We start from the raw sequence: 15,975 nt of genomic DNA on the forward strand, positions 1-15,975 counted from the left end.
AATTCACAGAGATCCACCAGCCTCTGCCTCTCAAGTGCTGGGATTAAAGGTGTGCACCACCACTGCCGAACAGAGATTTTTATTAAAGATACTTTAATATAGGATTACACGTAGGGTTAGGAGAAAGAGAGGAAGACTTCAGTGAGGACATACAGGGAGAGCAGTGGAAAGCAAGACACACCAAGTGCTCAGGGGACTCCGCAATGGGCCATCGTCAATGGACCATCTTCAATGGACCATCTTCAATGGACCATCTTCAATGGACCATCGTCAATGGACCATCTTCAATGGACCATCTTTGGGTCACACCTTCCAGTTACAGCGCAGAGGTTACTAAGGAAGGGTTCTTTTTCCCTGTTCCTCTCACTTCTGGATAAATGAATGGTGGTGATGGAGATGTCTTGTTCACAATTATAATTTGACGACGTTTCTCAAGCAGTTTAGTATATCCTTTCTCTATAAATGAAGTTTTTGGTAAAAGTCCTAAAAAACCAAAGGTTGATAGCTGGTGGGGGAGGAAGGCCGTAAGAGGCGCTGATTGTACAGGATCCTCGCCTCTCTGCTGGTGAGTGCTCCACCCAGCGGGGCTCCTTTGCTTTCTTCTGTGCCCACACTTCCCCATCCTTCTATCCTGCCTCAATTAGAGCGCTTACCTGGCACTCACACAGCCCTGGACCAGCTCCCCAGCACCGAGGCAGCTCGCACAGGCAATCCCAGAACCTGGGGGGTACTGCTGAAGAAGCAAAACTTCAAGGTCATCTTCAGCTACATAGTGACTTTAAGGTCAGTCAGGGCTACAGAAGATCCTGGAGAGACAGAGAGAGGAAAAAGAACAGAATGAGTTTATCTGGGTGGTTCAACATGCAATATAATAAGAAAACTGGACAGACACATACAGAGGAAAGGACACAGAGAGATAGTAAGTGCCAGTCGTGATGGCACACCTTTAATCTGCGAGTTCAAAGCCAGCCTAGTCTACACAGTGAGCTTCAGGCTGTGGAGGAATCCATAGTGAGACCTGTCTCAAGAAGGAGGAGGGGAGGGAGGAGCAGGGGAGGGGAGGGAGGAGCAGGGGAGGGGAGGAGGAGAGGGAAGAAGAGGAGAGGAGGAGGAGAAAAAGAAGGAGGGGAAGAAGGAGGAGAACGAAGAGGAGGATGGGAGGGAGAAGGAGAAAGAGGAGGAGGAGGAGGAGGGGGGAGGAGGAGGAGGAGGAGGAGGAGGAGGAGGGGAGGGGGAGAAGGGGGAAGAGGAGGAGGAAAAGAAAGGTAGCCTGCAGACCAGGAGGAAAATCCTCAGAGGCGTCAGGGTCTCAGCCCTCAGGCCCCAGGACTGGGAGCACATTAAGTGTGTGGTGCTGTGTTCTCGTAGCCCAGTCCTGTAACTGGAGCATCCATGCCATCCCCAGCGCAGGATGGGACAGGCCTGAATGTGTCCTTTAATTCCCCCAGAGTTTCTTTCCTAAGACGCTGACCTCGGAATCCCCCTGAAATCAGGGGAGGTCTCCGTGGCCCTCCGGACAAAACACCTCCTGTCTGAGTCTCTGAGGAGGCAGAAGCTATCGCAGCAGCCCCTCCTCCTCGCTGGTTCTGCGGGCTGCTTCTTCCTCACTCCGAGGAGCGGCCAACCCCCTGGGTCCCTCGGGCCCTCTCCTTCCAGCACTCAGGAGCCGTCTATGGCTCAACACCTGCTCCTCCAGGCTTTACGGAAAACTTCCCCAACAGGTCTTGGTGTCTGCTCTTTGCCTCTCATGGCAGGTACTGGCTTAAACTTCCTAGGCTGGCCTGGAGCGGCAGCCCTTCCCAGGAGAGAGGAGTGTCTCTTGGTCACTAGGGGGCGGAGTGGCCCGCATCTGTCTCACCTCTGGCCGTGGGAGGGTCTGACAGTCCTCGGTAGTCCGCAACAGCTCCTGCCCCCACTGCCGCAGCGTCCTCCCCTAACCTCTGCTTCCCTAGCCTCTCCTCCGCTCACCCCCACCTCCTCCTTAAAGGCCCTCCCCTAGCTGCCGCTCCCCAGCCTCTGCGTCCTGCTCAGGTCGCGCTCAGGAAAGCTGCCTGGTTACAACCGAGCAAAGGTTGGGCAGTTGCCTCTGGAAGGGGCGGAACTCCTCTGAAAGCGAAAGTATGGGGTCTTAGCTAGAAGGTGGGCCTGGGCGGTGCTGCAGCTGGGAAGTCCCAGCTGCTGCTCAATCAACTGCACTGTTCTGGAGTCCTCCCGCCTGGACCTGGTCTCACGATCCTGCTTGGCTGACTTGCCCAGGACCTCTTCTGCCTGAGTACAGTTGTCTGCTTCGCATAGCAGGTATGACCCAGCCAGGTGGGACAGGAGGGTAGGAGGGTTTTGGGGGCCGTGGGTGCGGAGCCAAGACTGCTCTGTCTCTGTTAGTGGCCTTTGTGGTCAAGGGTCTAGGCGCCAAGCCCAGGCCGGCTGAGCTAGAGTGCCAGCTCAGCCACAGAAGATATCCATACATCCGAATGTATAGACAGCTACACACACTACCAGGGAGCGGAAACATACATGAGGCATGCAGACTCAGACACACACACACAGGCACACACATAGAAGCACTGTGGGTTCACAATCATGCCAGAGCCTCTTCACGTTCCTGGGGCGCCTGACATTTGCTGACCCTCCATGGGTCTGAGCTAGGCTCGGTCCCTGCTCCCTGGGGCTCTTGGCGGAGCGGCAGAGACATCTCAGCTGGTCAGGGAAGGCTTCTCAGAAGAACAGCCCCGAGGAGTTAGTAGCTGGAAGAGCAGGGGCAACTCACACAAAGGCTTGGAGAAGACTGAGCCCTGAGCGGACAGAAGGGCTAGAGAGTGACAGGGAACGCATGACAAAACTGAGGGAGAACCTTGTACGCCAAGTTAAGAAGTCTGTACTTTGGAGGGCGACGGCAACCAGAGACATTTATATTTTGGCAACTGTGAAGGGAGCCTGTGTCTTTTAAAAAAAAATAGGTCTTGCTGGCAGATAGGACAGCTACTGACTGTGTTTGCAAAATCAACATGTAGTTTACCAAACGCCTTTGTTATTCCCATAATAGCCGAGCTTGGGATTTTTTCAGGCAGGCAGATAAAACTAATTTAAATGGTGATCTGAACTGGTCCCCTCTGACATTTGCAGCTCTCACTCAGTCTCCTTGCCTCGTCGATTTAATAGATCTTGAAGGCGAACACTGAGGTAGATTGAAACCATATTTTCTCGTCCTGTTTCATATTTTCAGGAAATGACTCCTCGCTTGCAGGGAAAGTTTCAAGACACAAGAGCTACAGCCTGCCTACAGAGGCTTCTCCTGGGGCTTGCGTTTGTTCATTTGTTTTTTGAGATAAGGTTTCTCTGTGTAGCCTTGGTTGCCCTGGACTTGCTTTGTAGACCAGGCTGGCCTCAAACTCAGAGTTTTACCTGCCTCTGCCTCGCTGAGGGCTGGGGTTACTGGCAAGTGCCACCGTGCTCTCCTGGGGCTTTGAAGGATAGGGGATAGCCCAGTCCTAGCATAGGTGGAGAGGAAGAATGTGGTTTGTCCTGGAGAAAAACTGACAGAGTAGGAGCTGGTGCAAGTGGGAAGGTCTAGGAAAGGACAAAAACAAGGCTGGAGGGCTGGAGAGATGGCTCAGAGGTTAAGAGCACTGGCTGTTCTTCCAGAGGTCCTGAGTTCAATTCCCAGCAACCACATGGTAGCTCATAACCATCCATAGTGAGATCTGGTACCCTCTTATTGCATGCAGGCTTACATGGAGGCAGAACACTGCATACATAATAAATAAATAAATCTTAAAACTTAAAGAAATAAAACAAACAAACAAAAACAAGGCTGGAAGTAAGGGAAGTCTTGACCTAAGCCCATAGCCACAGCTGGAGGGTCTCGTGATGGTGCCCTTGCCCCTGGCCCTGCAGTTGGTACTATAGCTTGACCTATAAAGAGGCGTGCCTAGAGCCCAGACTGCCGTGGATCTGCAGGATCTTGGAGTTTAGGGAGTGACAGCAGTGGGGCCTGGAGACAGAGAGCCAGGGATGGGCCTGTGGCTGCAGAGGGAAGGCATGGCGGTGGAGCCCACATATCAGCCCAGGATGACACCTGGCCAGGCCATCCTCCGATGGGACACCCACTCACACTGGACAGTCCACACTCTGGGGTGAGAGAGAGAGGAGACAGAGTCTCAAACCTGGAACAGGCTATGCCATAGGAGAGACAGCCCTGAGAAGCTATTGAGCAGATGATGCAGAGCTGAGGTTCCTTGGCCATAGGGAACTCTTTGTGTCCTGAAAGCCAGGTCCAATTTGGAGATTAAAGAGAGAGGGGACCAAGAGGGACACAGCTCGAGAGAGGACCAAAAAACTGTGCCTTCAGCAGGATGGAGGGGGTCCCTGAGCTACTGTGGGTAACACACATACCAGGAACATGGCAAAGAACAGTCAGTCTAGAAAGAGAAGTGCTTGGATGCCAAGTGTGGGGCTTGGGGTGGCTTGAGGGCATTAGGGGATGCAGAAGCATTAAAACAAAGGAGTGACCCATTTGGATCGGGAGAGGTCAGGGTTTGGGTAGCTGCAGAGAGCTGCAGAGCCAAGGGTGGTATGGCTGCAGCCAGAGGAGCTGCTTGGTGGCCTCCATGGCCCTTTAGTGCAGGCTTGATTTGATACGAGGGTGAGCACCATGAGCGAGCCCAAAGATTTCTGTGTAGCCTGCCATGAAATTTCATGCATCCAGCTGTCCCTCCTATCCAGAATCTGCCTCCAGGCTCCCCCTCAAGGACTGCCATGTCCGACTGCTGTCTTGGGGTCCTCACAGGGAAAAGAGCTCTTTTGGGGCAACATCTGATCCTCTGGTGCCCAGGAGTACACACCATCCACGGTTGTCTGGACCTTTTGGAAAGACCCGTGTGGGCCAGGCTGAGTGGCCTGGGCTAAACCCTGCCACACTCCCGGCTTTGTTGTCATGGGGATCAGATCTGTGATGGCACTGGGCTGGACACACAGTCAGTGCTTAATAAATAAAGGTGAACTCTTGCCGGCCAAGGCAGAGCCCACCTTGTCCTTTCCCAACATGCCCGTGGTCAGGAAACCCCGAGAACACGACAGGGGCTGGTGCCATCTCCCACACTCCGCACTGAAGGGAGGGAGGAGGCCGGCAGAGACTGTGAGACTGTGTGCCTGAGACAGGGCTGTGTGGGGCAGCGTCCCTGACCCGGGTGCCAGGCAGATGATGAACTGTGACGAGGGCAGGGCTGATAAGACTCCAACCATTCACCTCACCTTCCCTCCTTCCCCTGGGCTTCCTTGAAGCTGCTGGTGGCCTCTGGAGCTCCAGAAATGCAGGCTTCAGCTGACGGATGCCTTGCTGGAGGGCTAGACCCTAGAGGCTGGCCTCTATCCAGCGTGCCTTAACTCCCAGGGAAGGGCAGTTCCTTCTGACTCAGCCAGGGTCTGGCCCTAGCTCCTGCTTGGATTCGATCTGGTAAGGTGGGGAGATCCAGCCTTTCTGTTCTCTCTTTTAAGATTTATTTCTTTGCTTTATGTTATGTGTGTGTGTTGCTGGCGTGTATGTCTCTGCACCACATGTGTGCCTGGGGCCCTCAGAAGTCAGAAGAGCATAATGGTTGCCCCGGAACTGGAGTTACAGATGCTTGTGAGGCCTGTGTGGGTGCTGGGAGTTGAACCTGGGTCCTTTGCAAGAGCAACTAGGCACTAAGCCATTTTCAAGCCCATCCAGCCCCCCATGCCCCCTTTTTGGCCTAGTTTCCGTTGGCATAGGGAGTGCTTGCTGTCTCAGTACCATCCCCCAGCCATGTCTGGCTTGCACAATGTGGTGGGCAGGAGGTCCCAGTGGTCAGGAAGGCTGTCTCTTCTCTTCTACCCCTAGCTAAACATACGGTCAGAAAAGTAAACAGCCAGGCTTTGCTAGCTAAAAGGGAACGTGGCGGTGGCGGTGCCTGTCAGAGGCCTGAGCCGTGTGTGTCTGCTACGCTCTTGAGACCCCTACCACACTCTGTGCGGTAAAGGCTGGGCGTTGGCAAGAGGGGGAAGTGCGGTAGGTAGGACGTGTATTGGGAGTCCTCAGCTTTAGGTTAAATATAGACCCGAAGCCCCTCCCACCACCTTCCCTTCAGGCTGTGTGGTGAAGATAAGTGGCTGGGTGCCTGAGGTTAGGGCCCGAGGGCATCATTGTGCCCTCCTCCAGCTCTAAGGGCTTCTTAAGGAGGTCCCTGTTTGAGCAGACGGTGAGCCTGCCTTTTGTGCTGAAGGGGTGAGCCCAGGTCTCCGGAGGGGCTAAAGGGGGGCTGTGGGAGGAAGGGATGGGGAGAGGTTTAGGCCTTGGACTCTAAAATCCTAGAAGTTTGGGGTGTGGGTTCTGGGTCTTGCCCTTGTGGGCTGAGGGTTGGGTTGGTTCCCAGAATGTGCAGTGGAAAGTACTCAGACTGGGTGAAGGTGGGCACCTGGGGGACAGCCTCTGGGCATGGCATGAGGGAAGGCATTCTGCTGGCAGTAGCTGTCTCCATCTTAACAGCAGCTGCCCCCTTGCATGCAGAAGGCTCTGGCCAGCCCAGTAGCCAGCAGACATTTCTTTTCCCATAGAAGAGACCAAGCCTTCCTGCACCATGTTCCCGGGTCTTAACCAGCCCCAGAGACTTCACCCAGGGTTCTGTGTGTGCTTCCTGGGCTGGGCATGCTCCAGGCTCCTAGAGCTACTTTCTCACCCTCAGCTTTCCTGCTGCCAAGATGCCGTTGCCTCGGGCAGTGACCCCTGGGCCAGAGCTTCAAAACCCCAAGGCGCCCGGGAAGTCACAGAGCCTACCCCTGTCCACCCGGAAATCCAACAGTATGAAGGAGCCAAACGCGCACCCCGGGGACACCGTGAAGCCCAGCCTGAGCACCCTGAAGCGGACCCTCTTCCGGACCAGCCTGCCAGCTTCTACCCACAGGCCCAAGGACGACCCGGGCCTGTTCAGGCGAAGCTCCCGCTTCCTGCTCCGGTCCTTAAGACGGGCTCTGGATGAAGGCCTGACTGAGGGGCATCCCCAGGTCACTGCTGGGCCAGAGAAGCCCCCCAGTGCCACAGATGGTGTCAGCCGGCAGGCCTCTGCAGGGACGCGGCCTGAGGATCTGGAACCCCAGGCAGGTAGGGTCTCACATAGCACGGTGGGGGTAGAGGGGACAGGAGCCGAGCCACGGTATCCTGACGGATTCTCCTCGAGGCCTCACTCACTCAGATCCTGCCTTCTGCACGAATTCTTTTAGTATCTTCCAAAGGAAGCCCTCCCCCCCCCCCAGCACACCCACTGGACAAATGAGAAACATTATACTCAGCTAAGTGACTTGCTTGGTGCCTCACAGCTGGCAGAGAGGTGGGCTTGGAACCCAGAGCTGCATGACTGCAGAACTGTAAACCACGCCCGGCCTTTCGCAGCCGGCCCCGTGGGCAAGCTGGGCTCGGGCATTAGGCACTGATCCCCCTTACCGAAGCAGGGTCTCAGAGGTTCAGGAAAGCCATTATTACCCGGCGGGGCCGCTAGGGGGCGCTGCTCAGGAGAGGGCAAACTGGACTTGGACCCTGAAGGGATCCAGCAGCGTAGAGAGCTCCTGGAACATGGGTCGGGAAGGGGACAGCGCAGCAGAAAGCTCTGGATAGAAGGGCAGGACACACCCAGCCTGAGCTCTGACCTATTAGGCCTGTAATTACAGCCCCATAGGAGGTCACCGACCTCAGCAGAGATGGGGGGTGGGGGGTTAGTACAAGGTAAAAGGTGCCGGTCACAATACAGCCAGCGGTGCGGCCAGGAGCTGCCCCATCTTGCTGTTTTCAGCCAGGATTGGACCCCTGACGCTGCTCCTTCTTACGTGATTTTAAGCAAGGCCTTGTGGCAGGTAGAGCGGTTCGGCTGCGCACAGGACGATCGGGCAGTGGCCAGGCAGCGCAGCCCAAAGCACAGAGGATGTCTGGGTTTGTAAGGGGGACCCTGGGGTGGTCCCTCTCATTGCTCCCTTCTCACCCGTGCTTGCAGAGAGCAAATCCGTGGCCGACCTCATCACTGAGCGGAAACTGCTGAAGGCCTTTGAACAGCTGCGGCACCTGGAGAGCCGGCTGGTGGCCGACAACGCCTCGCGCACGTTCACGCAGGACCCCACGGCCTACGCGCGTCGCGCCATGGACCTCTGTCTGCACTACGACGGGATGGCGGCCGAGATCGGCGCCATCGTGCGCGAGGCGCTGGGCTGCGAAGGCGCGGACCGAGCTGCCCTGGCGGAAGTGGCCCAGGTGGTGCGCCTGGAGGAGGAGGCCCATCGGGCCCCGCAGGCCGGAGGGGACTTCCTGAGCACCCCCCGCCACTGGCGGCGGCTCTGGGCGGACGCGGTGCGGCTCAGCGCCCAGGAGCGCGTGCAGCAGGCCGGCGCCGGCGTCGCCCCGGGCGCTGCCGAGGGCGCGTCCGACCTGGCTCAGCTTCTGGCCGAGCTCGGAGGCCTGGTCCGCCGCGACCTGCAGAAGGTGCGCTTAGAGATGCAGCCTGCTTACGGAGCCACCGACTTCCCGGTGTGGGAGACCTACTTGCGCGCTTTCCACAGCGCCGTGGCCCAGCGCCTGCAGGAGCTGGCGCGGGGCGCCCGCGGCTGTGAGCAGCTCTATGTGCTGTTGGACTGGGCGGCTAACGTTTACGGCAGGTGAGGCCTGAACTCGGGTGCCGAGGGCAGGAGCGGGTGCCACTACCCGCCAGGAGACCGTGGGAAACGGCTACAGTAACACAGACCATCTCTCTCCCCCGTTCCTTTGCTGGCAAAGGCAATAGTGTACCAGGAAGACCGGGGACTTTGTCCCTTTTTTCTTTGTGCTAGGCTGCATGTTCCCACCCAGGCTTCCCTGAGGGGCCCCCGTGTCCAGGTTCCCGAAGCTCGGAGGGCTCTCGTGTGCAGCTCCCGCCAGGGCCGGGAGCCCCGGGGAGCAACGCTGACCCGTAAGATGGCTGCAAGCGCGCTGGCAAAGGGCGGCCTTGCAGGCAGAGCACCGCGCCGAGCGGCCAGAGCAGCGTGCGTTCGGCCTGCTTTGCCCCTGGACGGGTACTCACACGCAGAGTGCAGCCAGACCCATCCTTGGTCCATGCTGTGACCAGGGAGGGCAGCTCCCTCAGATGGATAGGCCCCAGCTTTGCCTCAGGCAGGAATACGTGAGGGAGAAAGCTGCCAAAGTCCTGGCCTCTTTGAATTGTTGCGCGGTCGAAAGCCATTATCAGCCCATGTCTGGGACACCCTGATTTGTGTTAGCTCGGGCTCGACGGTAGGCTAACCGTGAGGGCAGGGCTCGCTGAGGCAGTCTGGCAGAAGTCCATCTGAACAGCTCCTTAAGCACCCTGAGCAGGCCCAGCTGGTGCCAGCTGAGTGCCAAAAGTCCAGCGCAGCCATCAGAGGCTTCTGGGAAGGGAAGTGATGGCACAGATCTCTAACGGGTAGAGGAATGGAATGTGTCCACAGAAGTGGAGTTCAGGGCTTCAATGATGACTTTAGACTTTGAGCCAGGATGGGGACAGGAGGCAGCTGCTGGAGCATCAGAGCCCGCCCGGGTCCTCTCAGCGCCCCCCACTCCCACTCCACCTTGCTTTTCAGTCCTGACTTCCTGGGCACCCCAGACCTGGCCCTGCCCACAGAACCGCTGCCCCCGCTCCTCGAGCCTGCTCTGTGGGCCCGACTGGAAAGTGACTACACCAGCTTCCTAGAGGTGAGGCTGGGGAGGAACCGGGCTGCAAAGGCTGGGCCCTGGTGGAGGCTTGATGTTAAGGACTGGGGTGTGTTGGCAGTACCTGGACGCGGGGGCTATGGCTGGGGTCGGATGACGCTAGTCCCTGACGGCGCAAAATGAGGCCTGGAAGGCGGGGTGGCGCCCTTGCCGTCCTCCTGGAGAGCTTACTGCAGCCCCGCTAACCCCACAGACCAAGATCACAAGCTGTTTCGACAGCATCTTGCAGCTGGAGCAGAGCCGCTGGGAGGCCGGCGAGGAGGACGGGGAGGTGCTGCAGGGCCTCTACCACGCGCCCCTGTCCATCGACGTGCACATGGTGCGCCCGGGACCGGGCCGAAGGAAGGGCTTGTGTTTAGGAGATCCCTCAGAGCTAAGTTATCCCGAGGGCACCGTGTGAGGTGATCTAGACCAGGGGGCGCATGGCCAGGCGAGGTTACAGCTCTGGGTTCTGCCTGTGGACTCTGAGTGTGTGTGTGTGGGGGGGGGGCTCACACTGGGGCCGCTGACCGCTGCAGCGAGGGGTGGGCTGGGTTCGAACCTGGCTGCGCTCAGCGTGGGGCATCCCTGGCAGCTCGTGGCTGAGCACGTGAAGGCGGCCGGCGCTATCTCCGCGGAGCTGGAAGCTACCACCCTGCAGATCTGCGCGGGCGCGCTCTGCCTCTTTGTGCCCAGGTGAGGGTGGCCTTCATCCTCAGCCGGCAAGGATGGCGATGGCCTGGCCGGAATGGGAGGGGTCTGCTGGTGGGTCCTCATCACTGGTGAGGACCTAACGGGGGGCGGGCGCAGACCTGAGGCCAGAGGAGATTCTCTCCGGCTCCCAGGTTTGAAAAGGCGTTTCTGGCGTCGGCGGCGGTGAGCGAGTGGTACCTGGGCGCCTACATTAACGCGTGTGCGGAGCTGAGGTGGGTCGCCCCGGCTCCGGGGCACTGCCAGGCACGGTCGGCAGGGGGTGCGCGAGCTCAGCGAAAGCGCTCTGAAGCCGCGGTCGCTGGGGGAAGAGGGGGGATGCTTAGCGCCTCTGGAGTGTGATTCTTGTGGGTTCCCCAAGGCCTCCCCGTACCGTCCCCTCTTCACCTTGGCCCAAACGTGCTCAGCGAGGCTAGAGCCTGGAACGAATGAGGGGCTTCAAGGCTGACCGGAGGCTATGCAGAGAGGCCGCCCTGTCCCTGAGTTCCCCCGGTCATTCCCTCCATTCCATTCCGTTCTTTTCTTCTGGGTTTACCTTCTCCTCCGAGAACCCCCTCCCCGAGCCCCACCCTGGACAATCCTGAGCGCCTCTCCCCTCGGAAGGCAAGGCCCTCTGCTCGGCAGAGACTGCTCCCAAGCCTGGCCTCCAGACCACACCTAGTCCCCGCTTCCCCACAGACATGGCTAGTCTGGGGAATACAGCCATATCCCGGAGGCACGTGATCTGGACCACCTTGTGGGGTCGGATTCCAGCGTCGCCCACGGATGGCTGTGGGCCCTGGGACAAGCCACGCCATTTCTGCGCCTCTTTCCTCTTCTAACAAGGCCAGAGCCTGATTCCTCAGGCGTGGGGACTCAGTCCCTGTGAGCTCTCCGTGAGCACTGAGACACACCAGGCACTATGTGCCTGCTCTATCCCTGCCCCTGCCCAGGTGACTTCCCAAGGCCAGGGAACCCTGGTACAGATGGACAAGTGGGTGATGTCGCAGCCAGGAGCTGAACCAGGCCTGCCTGCATCCAAAGTGTGGCCACACTGGTGCTCAGCTTCCTGGCAGCGAAATAACACAGTGTCCTCCTCGGAGCGGTGACGAAGCTCATGGAGAGTTGTGTCAGGCGTGGCAATGCTACAGTGTCCCATCACCAAGAGGCATGGAGGGCGTCCCAAGGCTGCCAGATGGGGCTTATGGCATGGAGCTGGGCTGCCACCCAGCTGCCAGAGTGGACTGGCTCCCGGGCCTTAACGTTGCCCTCTCATTCAGTCCTGCACAACTCCAGGGACTGCCCTCCACAGCACAGTCTAAAGCAGTGATTCTCGGCCCGTGGGTTGTGACCATTTTTTGGGGGGAGCGGGGTCGAAGGACTTGTTTCACGGGGATCACATATCAGATATCCTCTCCCCAGAACCAGCCTCCTGGCCAGGTTCCCAGGGACGATGAAGGAACTGGAGAAGCCCCTGGTGGCTGCCACCAACAGCTTCCAGAAGCATTTGCTCCAGATTGTACAGCAAGACATGCAGGTGAATTGGACACTTTCCACGCCTAGCGGACGCCCATCTATTCCCTGAGGCTCTAGGTCACAGCCCTGAGTGAGTTCTCAGCTGAGCAGGGGCAGCTGGGAAACACCTACTGTGATTCCTTTCTCTCCTGATCAACACCTGAGCTCTGGGATGGTGGGCCAAGAAGGAAGGCCTTGAAGCCCCCTGAACAGGCACTCAGGCTATCTGCAGCACACCCACTAAAAAGGGCTGGCAAGACACTCTCTCACACCGCACCCATGGGTAGAGGCTTCTGAGAAAGGCCCAGTGATAAAACTTGTGCCTGGGAAAGAGGGTGGCACAAGGGAGCTCGGCGGTGAAGGGGCTAGGAATGGTGAGCAGAACTCAGTCCCCTGCCCCTCTGTCCCCAGCCACTGTTCAAGGCGCTCTATACCAAGAGCTGGCTCACGCAGGACACGCTGCGTCCCCTCATGGACAAGGTGGTGGACTTTGCACAGCACCTTGAGCATGTGACCCCACCGCTGGCCCAGGTACCGGGAAGTGGGTGGCTGCCACGGGTGTGCAGGGCCGCGCCCGGGATCCTGACCCTACCCTCGCTCTCCCAGGGCACTCTTCAGGAGCTGCACCGCTTTGTGGTCCGATCATACCTGGGGCAGGTGCTGAGGCCCCACGAGAGGTTCAGCGGCCTGGATCGCGTCAATGCCTCCCACAAAATGAACCTGGATGCCCAGGCCATTAGCAGCACCTTCCAGGGCTTGGTAGGAGCAGCGACTGAGTGTCAAGCAGGGCTCAGTCTGTGGCCAGCAAACCCAGCCAGGCACCCCTGTTCTCATCTCCTTTCATCCTGTAAAGAGCCCCTAGATGGGTGTGGAGCGGGTACTGGAGCTTCCGGTGGCCAGGCAGTTCTAACTCCACAGGGAAGATGGCAGAGGTCTGAACCCAAGAGGGGCAGGCCAAGGCGGGGGTGTCACTTTACATTTCATTTGCATACAGTTGTGGATGAAGGAGAAGGAGTGAGGGTTAAGATGGGCAAGATCTGTGGGAGGCTTTTCCCCTCTCGGGATCCAGAGCACTTTAAGCCATGCCCACACCCCTTATCTAGGCTGCTGGCGACAGGTTCCAATCAGCACTGGCCTGGTCAGGGCTCGGATTTCCCGTCTGCGCAGACAGGAAGACATCTCCCCAGAACCACTGCAGGCGCCCCTCGTCCCCTGCCTCCGCGGAGTCTCACTATGGGAAGTGGGATGGTGCAGCAGAGAACACTAAAGGAGGGCTTGTAGGCGGCGACTCCCTGGGGAGGTGGGCCACAGCACACATCTCCCTGTCTCGTCAGGGCTCTAAAGCCACGTGGCTGGACCAGGCCATCCTGTGCGTGGCCGAGATCCTGGGCGAGACGTACAAAGACGACATCCGGCGGCACCTGGAGACGCTTATTCGGAGCTACCCCGACATCAGGTTCGCAAGAGCTCCTCACCCGCTCGCTTCTGACCGAGAGTCAGGGCCACTGGGAATGGCGCTCGCGCCCTCTGCAGAGTCCTGTTGGCGGACACGAGCTTGTCGGGGCGGAGAGAACCGCCGTAGTGGGGGAGCGAACCGCGACGGAAGCGTGTGCGCATGCGCGCGAGGAAGGGCCACAGGGAGCGCAGTGGAGCCGGCCATCCTCTCCCCTGAGTTCTCCACCATGGGGACGACGCGCCCCCACCCTCGGGCTCAAAACCCTCTCTGGAAGCACTCAGAGGCCTCGACAGCCCGAAGGAGGCTCGAATCCCGGGTTTTTGTGGGGCAATGAGCCACCGGACCCCGTGGAAATCCCGGTTGGGCTCTCTCAGCGCCCTCGGAGATTCCGGGATGGAGAGGCCGCTGAAAGCCCCTGGGCCAGCCCCTTCCCTGGCTCCCTGCCGCTTGCAGACTGTATGCTCTGCCGTATGTTGGATCTAGATGAGGACCCTGCTAGGCCCCTTCTAAGTTTGCAGCTTCCCCACCGCCCGCCCATAGGGGTTCCCCAGCCTGAGTGTGGCCCTCCCTCCCTGGCTCCAAGGGTAGCCCTGGACAGCGGCTTGGGGAACCAGCGGGAAGGAAGTGGCTCAGGATGCCCCTTTGTACCCCCCCCGGACTCCCCCTTCTCCTGCTCCTGCCCCGCACAGCCCCCCTCTGCTTTGCACACTGTGAGAACATTTCCCCAGCTGGCCGCCTGGCCTGGCCTGGCCTCTACCTCCCTAGTGTTCTGCCAGTTTCTGGAGCCTTCCCCGGGTCGGATTTCTTGGGTCGCCTCTGTGCAGAGCTCTCTTTGCACTATGTGCACGGCTGTGTGCTTCGAGATGCAGTTACTGTGCGCCCGCAGGTCCACGATCCCCCCTCCTTCCAGGGCCCGTCCCGTCTCGGCCGGGGATAGTCCCAGCCTTTCGAAAGTGTCTCTGACCCAGCTCCAGGAATGCTGGGTGAATCACGCTTCCTCCCAGGCCTGGATTCCTGCCCTCCCTGGGGGTGGAACGAGGGCCGCGGGGTGCCAGGGGGTTCCACTCTGCAGCGAAGGCCCCGTCTCTCCACAGGCGCGACCACATTCTGGCCATTCTGGCGCTGCGCAGACTCGGCCGCCGTCGAAACCAGAATCTGTTGCAGCACAGCCAAGACCTGCTGCGAGCGGCCCGCGAGAGCAGGCCCGCCCCGCCCCCAGTGCTCTTCGAGGAGATCGAAGTGCGCACCTCTGTGGACGTCCTCATCGCCTGTATCTGAACGGCAGGCAGGAGCCTGGCTGACCCCGAGTTGGCAGCCCAGTGAGTCACTCTGGCCCTACCCTCAGCTCTGAAGCCTGGAGCCATGGAATTTTTGGTCTCAGCTGCCTGGCTGCTCAGCCAGGGGGAGCCAAGAGTGGAGGCATTCCAGGCATTTGCGGGGGAGTTTTGGGGGGCTGCTGAGGCTGCTTGTGGGACTTCACTTTCTAACTGCTCAGCACAACCCCGCTATCGTGAGAAGCTGGCCATCCTAAAAATAAATGCGAATTAAAATAGTTGGGCAAGCTAAGCTGCCTGGGAGAGGTGAGGCCGAAGGTTCCGTGGCCAGCTGGTCAGTGACTGAATGGGGTGGCCGAGGCAAGTCCTGACCTGGAAAAGCTCCCTCCTGTAGCTGCAGACCAAAACAGGCCTCGGGGGCCACGCGGTGGCTCAGAGCTGAAGAACAGGCGCCCCTCCTTCCGGGGCCCGCTTGTGTTCCCAGCACCCACATGGCAGTAGGCAGCTTGATCCCTCAATTCCAGAGGCTCAGACACATTCTTCTGGTCCCTGTGAGCATGCGCTTGTGTTGTGTGCAGAGGAGCACGCAGGCAAGATTCCTGCGTGTATGTAAAGTAAAAATAAATAAAATTTAAAAAGCAACAACAGAACAAAGCCAGGCCTTCACCTGGACTCCAGCCTTCCTAGCCTCAGAGACCAAGTTGGGCTTGCCCAGCAAGGGGGGGCAGTGCTGGGCCCCATTCTGGGCAACCTGAGCCCCCGTGAACACCGGTTCTGCAGCTTGCGGTATTCCAGTTTCAGGTAGGAGGGACTTGCCAGCAATAAAGTTGTCACGTGGGTGGGAAGGTAACCATGCAGTTTCAGCCCTGGATACACCTCCAGGAGACGTCCGCCTGTGCTCTAGATAACTGATAGGTTTGTCTGGCCTTGAGGGGCAAGGCGAGGGACCTCTTTGCATTGGTGGCTCCAGTTTCCAGGGAAGATGAGAGCTAAGCTGGGATTGACAGGCTGTGACAGTCTTCTTACCCTACTGTTTCCCAGAACGCTTCCACTGTAGCACCGGGCCTGACCCTCACTCAAGCTTGTGAGGGGTCAGGTAACTGCAGGTGGCCTGGGGTCCCAAAAGTCCAGTGAAATCTCCTTCCTTGAGACCAGTGTTCTAAAAGGCTGCTGTGAGCAGTGAGTGAGCCAGGCATCCCTCCTGCTCTCCCAGACCCCTCTCTGCGCTAGGGCTGGAGCTCAGACCATGTCTGGGTCCCATGGGAGCCCTGGCATGGGTGTTGGGAATTCTTGGCTCCTTCTAGGAGCAGGTATGAGGAGCAGTGTGAGCACCCACCAGGACC

The 15,975-nt window shown here is 58.8% G+C and overlaps 1 protein-coding gene and 1 long non-coding RNA gene across 5 annotated transcripts; one reads left to right on the top strand and one right to left on the bottom strand.

Annotated features, from left to right (window-relative positions):
• Window positions 1–12: 12 nt before the first annotated feature.
• LOC132655306 (uncharacterized) lies at window positions 13–1,987 on the bottom strand. Its single transcript, XR_009593148.1, has 3 exons — window positions 1,859–1,987; window positions 654–806; window positions 13–483 (listed from the first exon to the last, which is right to left on the bottom strand). It is a non-coding gene; the product is annotated as an uncharacterized LOC132655306 (long non-coding RNA).
• Window positions 1,988–1,991: 4 nt separating this feature from the next.
• Window positions 1,992–14,910, top strand: Exoc3l4 (exocyst complex component 3 like 4). Of its 4 annotated transcripts, XM_060388215.1 has the most exons (13): window positions 1,992–2,298; window positions 5,281–5,452; window positions 6,699–7,114; window positions 7,998–8,652; window positions 9,589–9,700; window positions 9,912–10,037; window positions 10,293–10,393; window positions 10,543–10,623; window positions 11,810–11,924; window positions 12,314–12,433; window positions 12,509–12,661; window positions 13,006–13,358; window positions 14,453–14,910. In XM_060388215.1, exons 3-13 carry the CDS (start codon window positions 6,715–6,717, stop codon window positions 14,634–14,636), a joined length of 2,400 nt encoding a protein of 799 aa, XP_060244198.1. In that variant the 5' UTR covers window positions 1,992–2,298; window positions 5,281–5,452; window positions 6,699–6,714; the 3' UTR covers window positions 14,637–14,910. The 4 variants fall into 4 exon arrangements, with proteins under 4 accessions (XP_060244198.1, XP_060244199.1, XP_060244197.1 ...); XM_060388216.1 differs by lacking the exon at window positions 5,281–5,452 and having other exon boundaries at window positions 6,715–7,114; XM_060388214.1 differs by lacking the exon at window positions 5,281–5,452 and having other exon boundaries at window positions 1,995–2,298.
• The last annotated feature ends 1,065 nt before the right edge of the window (window positions 14,911–15,975 follow it).

Source organism: Meriones unguiculatus, chromosome 7 (assembly GCF_030254825.1).
Source record: "Meriones unguiculatus strain TT.TT164.6M chromosome 7, Bangor_MerUng_6.1, whole genome shotgun sequence".
In the NCBI taxonomy this organism is placed as follows: domain Eukaryota; kingdom Metazoa; phylum Chordata; class Mammalia; order Rodentia; family Muridae; genus Meriones; species Meriones unguiculatus.

Bases quoted from the DNA above. Each gene is read 5' to 3' on its own strand.
- Exoc3l4 (XM_060388215.1), top strand. From the start codon at position 6,715: ATGCCGTTGCCTCGGGCAGTGACCCCTGGGCCAGAGCTTCAAAACCCC. The intron at 10,038-10,292 runs GTGCGCCCGGGA...CATCCCTGGCAG, and splicing joins TGTCCATCGACGTGCACATG to CTCGTGGCTGAGCACGTGAA. The intron at 12,434-12,508 runs GTACCGGGAAGT...TCGCTCTCCCAG, and splicing joins TGACCCCACCGCTGGCCCAG to GGCACTCTTCAGGAGCTGCA.